The sequence below is a fragment of the Crassostrea angulata genome, chromosome 6, assembly GCF_025612915.1.
Source record: "Crassostrea angulata isolate pt1a10 chromosome 6, ASM2561291v2, whole genome shotgun sequence".
NCBI lineage: Eukaryota > Metazoa > Mollusca > Bivalvia > Ostreida > Ostreidae > Magallana > Magallana angulata.
The window spans coordinates 48,535,188-48,547,531 of record NC_069116.1 but is presented as its reverse complement, the minus strand read 5'-3'; the positions used below and the strand labels follow the sequence as shown (position 1 = coordinate 48,547,531).

Here is a 12,344-nt window from a genome sequence, read left to right as displayed (position 1 = left end):
GTTGGAAATTTTCAAAAGCAATGCATTTTAAAGCTTAATAACAGGTAACAAAATTTAATTGTACAAAGATTTTAATGTCATAATACCATTTTAAAATTTGCTTGGCATGCCTAATCTATGCCCGTACTATCCTGATTATATCCGAACTGATATTTATCTAAATGTTGTGTATCAGTAACAAAGATGTCATATTTCGGTATTGTTTACACTGAATTCCGATGATTTGTCTCCCGACATTGATCTTCTTTACTAAACATGCATGTGACGTCATCAATGACAAATATACGTAATACAGAGAAATCGAAGATATATTTAGTTGGAAGAGTTTCTAGTGACATTTTACGCCTGTAGTTATTATGATTAAAATCAGAAACAAGCTAAACATATTGGCGCAAGCGTCAAATGGGCCGCAAAAAATAAAATTGTTGTATGAATCATCATTTTTTTCCCCTCCTAAATGAAGTTATAAATCGTATCCACACTTCAGTGTATGAAGATAATCATGGTTATTTAATTGCATGAGGTTCTCAAAAATATTAAAATAAATCAGGTCAGTTCAAATTTTCAGGTCAATTCAAATTTTCAGGTCTTTCATATTTTTCGTAAATAATTGATATGGATGTCATTTCATGATGTTTTTTCTACCTCATCTCACGTGGAAATACAATAAATACACACACAAATGCATTTTATTTGACGCAGAACACAAAAATTCAAATATATCTTTTATATAAAATTTCACGTCATTCAGGACTTCGTATTTCACGTCTTTAGTATGTCCCGTGAACCGATCCCGATGCAATGTTTTGTAAAGAATGAAAAACTCCGAAATTTTCCGAATAGATTATAGTCTCGATAAAAACGCACCTAACACGACGGTCTATGACATACATTGTTTACATTTACGAGTAAAACAAAAAAAATGTGTAATATTTTTTAAAGGCATAGAACATATTTCTATATGCAAATTTACTTTTAATTCATAAAAATAGGCATATATAATTAAAAAAAAAACTATCCGGCAGAAACTCAGTTACAATATCTAAATGTATATCAAATAACGGACCACTTTCTGGCGGCCCATAATAAAGTATAAATTGACATGTTTCTGTTTAAAATATGACATCATGCTGCTTAATGTAACGTCATATGGATCCGAGGAAATTTTATCGCTGAGAGTTGCCTTATCATACCCGCGTGTGATAAACTTTAGTAATATTAACTTTTTTAAAAAAATTGATTTGGTTACATACCACAAAAGGGCATGATGAAAAATTTTTGTATTCAATATAAAGCGATCGCATAAAAGATGTAAACTTTATTATAGCAGGCATACACCGTTAACAAAATTCCCTGCAGACTAAAGCTCCGTTCTATATTTAAAACTTTTGTTAAATACAAGGAAGGTACTAAATAGAAATTGAGCTCGATTTTTCCTATTGTTAAATTTTGCTGAATAATTCATAATGTGTTATTTGGAATTAAATCCATAAAATTAATTTGTAAAATTTGAAGAAAATAAAAGGTCTATAAATGTATAATATTTAAAAACATTTAACCTAACAATTTTTGTCCACATCGTCTCAAACCTACCAATCGGATGGCCTTTCAGTGGAGGGTCAAGTGAAAAAAATATTTACTTGAATTCACTGTACGAATTTGTTAGTGTTTTAAATATTACAAATAATTGCACTGCTGTTTATACAGGATAACTTTTTGCGAGATACTTTCACGGAAGTAAATTCTAATTGGTAATTTAAGGTTTTTTTCTGTTGTAATATAATGTAAAAATAGCACTTGTTGATCATTTTAAGACTGACATTTTCAACACTTAACGGTCTTTAAAATATTTAAATAAAACTTAGCAGAATTATTGTCATAACCTCGTAATGAAAATATATCAAAATAATGAATGTTTTACCGTAGGTTTTAGATTATATTGTAATTCAGGTTTAAGCATATTTGACGGAGGTGAAAAATGAAAAAAAAAAACCTAAATGATGTCGTTAAATTTGACCTTGGCCTTTTGATTTGAACTTTTATAGACATAAGGCCTGAAAACTGTAAGTGGTGATGTTCAAATTCCATGTCTTTACTTTGAACGGATTACAAGTTACACATGTTAAATACTAGAAGGTCAATTGCACAAAATTCCAAAAAACACCCTTTAAATGTACAGACTGTCCCAAAATACCATTTGATAGTCATATAAATCAAATAATGTTGAGCAAAAACTTGTAAATTATGACTTTTATAAAAATTAAAATCGTTTAATTTTTCCCACGAAAAATTTAGAAGAAAATCGTTCATTGAATTATGAGTCACAAAATTGCACACAATATATATCTTTGGTTAAAATGAATTTTATTCCAGATGAATCGGCCAATAAAGCAGGTATTTTTCGTTTTAAAACTGTACTTTTTAACATAGACTTCAGGTATAATTGTTCGAATCATGATAAAAAAAAACCCTGAGGGGAATAGTGAGAAGCTTCGACGAGATGGGAACTGTAGATTGGTTGTAATTAGTGAGTAATTTTACTCTTCCAATTGACGTTGTCATTGATAGAAAAGGACGTCATTTTGACGCACTCTTTTTGTTGTTGTGTTTTCATAAACAAAGCTCAATTTGTCAAAAACTTTATGTCTATGTAAAAATGTACGTCATATACATTTATCAAAATGCTTTTGAGTGTTTGTTGAATAAATTCAATGAAGAGATATTTAAAAAGTAAATGGTATCAGATATTCTGGGACACCATGTAGGTTTCCAAATCACTAAAATACGATGTACCGAATTTTTTCCTACCTTGAGAAATTGATGGGTATGATTTAAATTATTTTCTTTAATTTCTATTAAATAATTGAATAAAAAATGACAATAACAAATTGTCAACCATCTCAAAAATTCACAAATCGAAATACAAATTCAAAGAAGAGCAAAACAGACCTCCAGAAAGATAGAGGCAGGATCAGGTGCCTAGGGGGAGTGAGCATCCTCTGCTGACCAGTCACACCTGCCGTGTGCTCTTTGTCGTAATCGAAAAAAAAAACCCCGGAAAAGTCCGTAAACAATAAGGTGAATGTTTTATGGTCTAATAATTGCTACGATAAACAATACCGTCAGTCAGCATGCAGCCCAGTGCAAGATTGTACTTGCTGACAAGGTCGTTGTATCGACCATAGAACTTACGAAAAAATTACTTCAAACGAGACAGTTGATGGTCCTGTTTCATCAACTATACTATCAAATTTTAATTAACTTTCACTTAATACAAAACTAATATTTTGTGTTATTGAGAAAAATATTTCAAATAATTAATTTCATAGGTGTCTTACTGCATTAATTTCATATTCTATTGCATCTTGTAACTTTAATTGTTAAAATCAATCAACATGTGAAAGGAAACAAATGTGCCTCAAGGTTCAATTGTACGTAACGTTTCGAAATACGTAAAAGTCCACTTGGTTTTTTACCAATTAATTGAGAAAAACATTTCAAATAATTAATTTCATAGGTGTCTTACTGCCTTAATTCTATTTCTCCTGCATCTTGTAAAGGTGATTGATTAAAACCAATCAAAATTTTAATGGAAAAAATATGCCTCAATGTACATTTGTACGTAATATTTCGAATTATGTAAAACTACACTTGGTTTTTTACCATATAAACTGACGTTGTGTCTTCGGCGTAGACTCGCTTAATAACTTGTTAGTATTGCTCGTGCAACGTAGACTGAATTTGATATTTTAAAATATATTTATCCCAATACATTATGTATAAGCTGTATTTTGAAATTGTGCTATGGGTTTTTATCGACTTGTGAGATTTTTTCCAATAAACAGTGCCATGTGATATTTAAACGTTACCAGATTGTGTTCGTTCTATTGAACTTTTACATATGTATATTTTCTTTTGTAGTAAGGCCCACCAATTCTATATTTATTTATTTATTTCTTTTATTTAAAACATAAAGTTACAACCTAGAACAGATATTTCTGTTGTTGGGTTTAAAATCCATGGAGATTGCATCAGTTTTTACAATAAAAAGCGATCTAACTTAAACCAGAAAATGTCAATATATGAACTATTGTTTGAAAGTTATTAAATTTGAATATTCTGAAATTCATAGCAAACAAGAGGACTGCAGAATTTACCTTTTTTTGTTTTATTCTTGGAAGGTTTAGCATACACTGGCTCTGTAATAAATGAATGAAATAAAACAATTTGAGCTCACATTTGTTAGATTTTAATGTTTGTATTTAAAGTGCCTAGAATGGTAAATATGGGTATTGTAATGATTCGTCCAAATTTGTACGTCAAACATTTATTACAAGCCAGATACAGAGTTCGATTTTTTTTTTTTATAAAACTAGCTCGAGGCTTCTTATTATTTACATATGAGTGGCATTGTTATGAGTTATAATCAAATATTGCTTTATTGTTGAGAATTATAATAATTTTGCAACACATTGAATCAGTTTGTCTTTTGCACAAGTCATTTTGTCAAAGAAATTTTAATGGCTGTACTTTGCATTATTTGTTAACAAATATAAGACTCGAATTTGTTTACAAAACTCTGTATCTTATTTGTAACTTGACTTCTAACATTCAATATTTTTTTTATCAATCATTCAGAATAAAAATAAATAATTATAAATATTGATTTATAACTTAAAAATATACAAATTGTGTTTAGGTTACTTTGAAATATTCTCTAGTTAGAATCATGTAATTCTCTGAAGTACAGAATTATGAGTTTTCTTTTCATTCATGACAATAGATGGTGTCATATTTAATCACATTCAACCTCTTATGTTTATCTCCATTTCCTATTATTTCTTTCATCTTTTTAAGGAACTTTTTTTTGTTTTTTTAATTTTGTTTAAGAACTAAATATACATATATTACTTTAATATTTTGTAATCTGTCAGCACTTAGTCAAATTACATTAAGACTTTAAAACTATAGGCTTAAATCTTATGTCGGACTTCAAAGTTGTTGTGGGAAAATTTCACATTTATGGAAAAAATCAACTGATGACACCGATTTAAGATTTCATAATGTTCATTATATGGCCTAATTGGCCCCAGTCTCGTTTCCCAATCGCTAACCAGGGGCCATGTATTTCATTAGCTTGGTACAAGGCTTCATGTACCTCATAACCATGCACATAGTTTTTTTCCTAAATGAGTGGAAGTAGAGAATAAGATTTTTGAAAATTTGGTCCTTTTTGGCACCTGTGTCCCTTCCACCTTATGAAAGCAAGGTCACATCTTTCATAATTTTAGATTTGTCTTAATATAGAGATGCTTCAAAGGTATCACACTGCTGACAACTTTATAATCCAATTATGTAATAATAAATCATTGAGAATTCAAACTGTCATGAAATGTATTGATTTTCAAAAGTATTTCTGCTAATGTCGTCAAAGTTTTTGAGGTACAATTTCGCATGCATGGAAAAATTCGGCTGATGACCCCGATATAAAATTTCATACATGTTCATTATATATGGCCAATTTGGCACCGCGCTATGTTCCAAGGGCCATGAATTTCATAGTTTTGGTATTGGGCTTCTAATGTTCATGTACCTCTGCAACCATGCACCTAGTTTTTTTTCCCTACAGGAGTGGAAGTAGAGAGAAAGATTTTTGAATATGTGGTCTTTTTTGCATATTTATCCCTGCCACCCTTGGGTGGAAAGGTCACAGCTTTCACAGTTTAGACTAATCCTAATATAGAGATGCTATAAACCAAACGTGGTAATAATTGGTCTTGTAGTTTTCAAGAAGACTTTGAAATTTCAGATAGAGCACAGCCGACGCACGATGATGGACGAAGACCAAATACAACATGCCACCTGATTGACTCAGGATACTTAAAAAGGAAACTTCTCTGTTGCATCTATTTCAGAACAAAAACTGTCTGAAAACAAAGTAATTGTAAATTAATTTATAGCCTAACATCTTGTTTTTAAGGGGGAAATCCTTAAAATTTATCTCACTTCTGTCAGCTTTATAATCTTATTATTTTATAATACATCATTCAGAATTCAAACTCTCACTCAAATGTTGTGATTTCTAAAAGAATGTCTGCCAATGTCATTGTATTTTTTATAAATGAAAAAAAGACAATGTATACCTTGAGATATCAGCGGGTGTATTTGTTCAGGTTGTTCACCTCTTTTTACATCTAAAATAAAAAAAAAACCTTTTACAAGATAGCTTTAATTATATAACTGTCAATTAAGGACAAATATTTCCAAATGGTGCATTTATGTTAATGTCAGAGACTGATGCTGATTTTGCCATTTTAAATTACCCTTAATCAAGATCATAGGTAAAAAAACCTAATATCTTCTAGGATGTGTGGCCTGCTCCAACACATTATTCTATTCGAAGCTATTTAGAGCGCGGTTCTCAGCAGTTGTGTACCCAAACCCCCAAAATTATTATTTTTTTAAAGTGAAATTCTACTAATTACATTGATTAAAGAGAATTACAAGTAATTCCATTCTTTTAAAATGAAAAAGGATAACTCGGTATTCGGCTTAAAAGTAATTGAGTAACATGAAAGAATCTGGGGGAATAAGCCGTTGAAAATGCCCACGAACCTCTCATACGTCTTGTAAGAAGTAATAAACGTACGAGCTAACTGGGCATTTAAATGGTGGACAGTATTGTCCAAAAAAAAATGTCAAAAATTCGAGAAAGGGGCAATCGACATTTGAAAGGCGTAAATGTGCTTAAATTTTGTAGTATTTACATATACTTTAAACTGGCAAATTAAGAATGACAATCACATACTCATTTAAAGAGTTAAAGTACAAAAATGTTCTTTCAAACAATATTTAATTTACTAATTTACCTCAGTCATCGTATACAACCCCCAACGCAGGGGAGTCGACAAAGAGTATGGGGGAGTCGATTTTTCCGAATCGGAGGCAGAAAGAATTTAGTTATCCCCTTTTGTAGGCATTCAAAACCAGTATTTTCAAAAAACAATATACAGCCGCGTCGGAAGAAAATTGAAAGGGGGGATGGGCTTGACTTATAAAAAATCTTGACAAGCAAAAAAAAAGGTCTTTGCTATGTATAAATTTGCAAAAAAGTGGGGTGAGATGCTAAGTCCACCTTAGCCCCCCCCCCCCCGCTTAATATATACCACACGGAAGACAAGGATAGTCAAACCAGCAACGTATAACAAGGGGGCTTGTATAGGTCACTGGTCAAACGTTGTGTTGGTCATTGGTCATAGTGGTCTTTGTGTTTTTTGGTAGAACTACTATGCTTTTTCTTTCACAACAAAACACGCATTTCTAATGTGATGTTCCTGCCGATACAATTGGAAGTGAAATACATGCCTAGTTAATCGTTGAATTTTCTTTAGGCGCATATTGTACATTTGACTTATAGCTTGTATTCTGCATTTTGTGCACAATTACATGCTTTTGTCCAGCGTATGTCCTTGTTGTGTTAACAAGACTGTCAAGGATTAAAAGATGGAACGTTTTATCTTCCCATTTAATTGTTTCTTGCATGCACAACAACCATTTGTTTACAATATGAAATTGTGCAAACTCAAAGAGAATAACATACATTTTTTATTTTATAAAAGTAGTAGAAAACGCATATCAACTAATTTCAAATTATTATAAGCAAATTTTTATTACTAAAGAAAAAAAGAAACATTAAATTACATTTTAAAAATGTATATTATTAAGTAAAAAATAAAAATAACATTCTAACAATGTAAACAAAAAGATAAACAAAAAACAAAAAAACCATAACGCGTGCGATTCGAACACCCCCTTTTTCAGTTACAATTGTTCAAAGAACTCCTTGCTTACCACTACACCGCCGATTCGCTTGTTTAGATACTATAATATAGCTGATTCTATTGTTATCAGTCGACTGGACTTAGTCATTTAAAGGCCAATCTTAAAAATTAAAAGAATAAAACTTACTTTTTACCTTAGAGTAGGTTTTCGTACCATATTTTGGAAAATTGATAAAGATAGACGTTAATATGTGTTAACAATATTCCTTCTTTAAAAAATGGTACGATGACCCACTCTATGAAAAAATATAATTTGAACATCCGATTTCTAAATCATTTTGTTGCCAAATTAGCATATAACTATTTTGTTTTCTTTATATCAATTAAATGTGAAGTTACTTTTTGTGGGTTATGGCAGCACTGAATGTATATGATCACATATGTTTAATAAATGTAACGAAAGTGAAATTTGCTAGAAATAATTTTTTTTTTATGAACCTACATGTGTGCGGTTTTTTTTTTGGCTTATTCCCCCAGATTCTTTGGTCTTAAAATTTCTCGTAAACCAAGATTATGAATTGAAGAATTCATTTAAGAAAAGGAAATATAAAAAATCCTAGTCTTACCTTTGGGACCTTCTGTATCATTTCTTTGCTGGAAATATGTTCGTAAGTCTAAAACAATAAATTGCAAAATTGAATCAAGATTTAATGTGGAAAATGATAAACTTCCAAAATGTATCAAAATGCTTAGAGGAGATTGGTTTACATATATAATCATTTATTATTTCAGCCTTCTAGAAGGCATGAATATTTTTTTATTTAAACAAATCCAGTTTACAATGCAAAATTTATTAACATTTGATTAAACAATTTTGAAAAAAGGAATGAGACTCAGCATTTTGAATGTTTACCATCCCATTTGATTTCAAAAAGAGGCCAAAGCTAATTAAGATCGGTCCCTTGATCCTCTCTTCGATCAATAGAGCCCTTCACCAACCATGGGGTTGTAAATTTTACAATTACTTTATTTTATAGGCTTAGTTGCTAATTGTAACCACAATATATTGTTTATGCTTGGTTTTACTGCTAATAGTCGTCCTGTTGCAGAAAAAATCTTCCAAACAAAACATTCATATATATAGATCCCCACCATAAAACAAAATTTAACACCCCTCCCCCAACAACTTAGGCTTTGTGTTTCACAGTTTTTGTTGTGGATTCCTTGGTTTTGTCATAATCATGGGATCAGTTTGTCTGCTAAATATCAAGCAGTGAAGAAGTTTTTATAAAAATATAATTCATATTTGTTATATGACCATTAGATCCCGATCCTAACACCTGGCTTTGAGGTTTTGAATTTCACAAAATTTGTGAAAATATTGTTGGTCATTTATAATCTATATGGTCCATGATACCTAAGGGGGTGTTAACCTTAAGAATTCACTTGTTTCTCTTTCTATATATGGTAAATACTAAATGTGGCCAATATTAAAATTTTAGTTTTATTGAATTAGAATGTTGAATTGTTGACACAAAAATATTAGCACACTCATAATTATTTGTGTGCTGTAAATTGTAAATTTTCAAGTATGCAAGAAACTAACTCAACAGTATTTTAACCTAAATTTTCTTTTTTATAGACATGTACTAGTGGTTACATTATTAATACTATTCAGAATATTCAAATATAAATTATTCCATGGAATATTGAATGGAAATACAAGAATACATTTCAACAATAAGCATTTTCTATTCTAATCCTTAACAAGAGCCCCGATGGGCCACATCGCTCACCTGAGCAACACTGGCTTTACATGGGCGTTCAAAGGATATTGTGCCATGTAGATGAACCAAAAATGAATATCTAAATTTTCACTTTTTTGCATATACTTAATCTTAGACATATTTACCTTCATAAATAACATTTTTACCGAAAATAAGATCATATGCAATATAAATAACTAAATTTTCAGTTGGTGTTCATGGTTAACTTCCAGTTCCCTTTATTTTAGGCCACCCCCCCCCCCCCCCCATCACTTTAAAAAACAATTAAAATACATGAGAGCGTGAAGGTACATTTTCTCCATCCACTACTTGCTAGTTATTGTATTTTAAAAAATTCTATATGTGAAAGAAAAAAAGTGTACCTCAATGCACCAGAATGAATGCGCTCAATTCCTCAAATTAAAAACATTGAAAAATTTAATTGGCCTTCTCCATTATAGACAATTGTCATTTACCAGGCATGAATTCATTTCGTATGACCTTTCATATCCTTAGTCACTTGATTGAAGAAAATAAACGTAAGTGAAGATGTTGTCACATATGTTAAAGAGCTATAATTCAAATTAATGTATTGGCAGGCATGTCGCTCTATTGTACCAAGGCCCTTCCATTATTTTCATCTTTATTAAAAAACAACAAATGTGTACAAACAAAGATGATTTTCCATTGCAATAATTTTTAAGAACACCGATATTGCTTTTATCCTCATAATAATAATGTATCAGGCCTGTGGAAACTGTTTAAAAGGCATTGTTTCCATTTACTTGTGTTCGAAAAACTATCATTAATTAGTGTAAATTTTATTCAATTCATCGTTTAAAAAGGGGCAACAGAAAGTAATTACAGCGTATCATCCTTTTAGCAAGACATTTCTATTGATCAACCAAAATGTCAATGTCAATCGTAGAATCATAAGCAAGAATCATAGCTTGCTTTGAGTCAAGTTTTTGTTCACATGATTTTATTATTTTCAAGTTAAGAATTTTAAACTTGGTATTTCCTATTCAGCATAGCTGCATTTAAAATATAAACAAACTAACGCATGACCTCAGCTTTGTGTACAAACATATAGTAGCATTGTACGCAAAGCTCTGTATCTTGCTTATAACTCGAAGCTTGACTCTTAGGTTAGTAAAATTATAGGAATTTTTAAACAATTAAAACAAGAGAAAACTGCACTAAAACAAAGAGAAAACTCAATTTATTTTTCATCATATATAATATATACTTTAGTTATATATTTCTAGCAGCGAGAATAATCTCCGTTTAGATTAAAATTGCTGAACATCTTAATAGAATATGTTGCATTAATCAACTATTACGAAGAGATAATACCGAATTACACGCACCACCATATCTTGATCCCCCATGGTGGCCCCATCCTATCCCCTGAAATTATGATTAAAAAAAAAACTAGAATGAATCAACACTACTTGAGGATGCATCCACATAAGTTACAGCTTATCTGGCCAATTGGTTTTTGAGAAGAAAATTTTTAAAAGATTTTTCGCTATGTATTCCTATGTAAAATTTGACCCACCCACTGTGGCCGCACCCTACCTCGGGGATCATGGTTTGAACAAATTTGAATCTACACTACCTGAGGATGCTTCCAAACAAGTTAAAGCTTTTTCTGGCCAACTGGTTTTTGTTGAGAAGATTTTTCTCTATGTATTCCTATGTAAAAATTTCGACCCCTCATTGTGGCCCCACCTTATCCCCGAGGATCGTGATTTGAAAAAAAAATTGAATCTACACTACCTGAAGATGCTTCCACAGTTCCAGCTTTTCTGGCTAACTGGTTTTTGCACAGAAGAGTTTAATGATTTTTCTCTATACATTTGTATCTAAAAAGTTGATCCCCCAGTGGAGCCCCACCGTACCCCCGGGGATCATGATTTGGACAAGCTTGAATCTACACTACTTGAGGATGTCCCACACAAGCTACAGCTTTTCTGGCCGATTGATTTTTGAAAAGAATATTTTTAAAGATGTTTCTCTGTATATTTCACATCAGGTGAGCTAACAATTATTTATGTTTCTGCTACATGTACACACACTTAGTATTTCCATCAGCAATATTAATCTGCGTTTAGACTGAATAGACGAGAAAATACTTACAACTAGCCTAAAACACATAGCAGTAATCAACTATTACGCAAAGACCATACCGTATTACCATTGGTATTTGTATATTAGTTGTTAAAGTACCGTACCTATTAATATATCTTATTTTCCGCAAGTAACAGTCAGCTGTCTTACTTTCCGATGTCTATATTTGATTAATAGGTAAAAATTACAAAATACAGGCGATAGTTCCCCTAAGTTATAAACCGTAATTCATGAAAACGAAACGAAAATCAAAACAAGCTAAATTTAAACCACCGTCAAAGGTGAAAATGTCAACGCATTGGAATATTTAATCTCAATTTACTTCACAAAATCGGCATTAATGTATCTTGCACGTTTCAAATATTCCTTTCGCATGCAAACTGTTCCACAACAACCAATTTCATCTTGGTCAGATTGATCCATTCCTTATACGTTCAAAATGGCCGCTTCTTTCTTTCGAAGAGGGTTCTGAGATATGGAATACCGAACCCGATGTTAAAAACTGATTGACCCTCATTCTCTCTATCTTATTATCATTTTTGTAAATTACTCAAATTTGAAACAGAATTAGCCTTTAATTTTTGCAATTTATATTTTCCTTCCCATAAGGATAATTTATGCTAAACTACGTTGAGTTTGACTTTGTAGTTCTTGAAGAGAAGAT

The 12,344-nt window shown here is 31.2% G+C and overlaps 1 protein-coding gene across 1 annotated transcript in view; it reads right to left on the bottom strand.

Moving 5' to 3' along the window:
* LOC128187251 (uncharacterized) overlaps window positions 1-12,344 on the bottom strand; it is a 65,625-nt gene that overhangs the window by 27,517 nt on the left and 25,764 nt on the right. The window contains exons 7-9 of the mRNA XM_052857550.1: window positions 8,408-8,455; window positions 6,144-6,194; window positions 4,158-4,199 (exon numbers count right to left, since the gene is read on the bottom strand). Of these exons, the coding sequence (XP_052713510.1) occupies window positions 4,158-4,199; window positions 6,144-6,194; window positions 8,408-8,455 (141 nt within the window). The remainder of the gene's footprint in view (window positions 1-4,157; window positions 4,200-6,143; window positions 6,195-8,407; window positions 8,456-12,344) is intronic.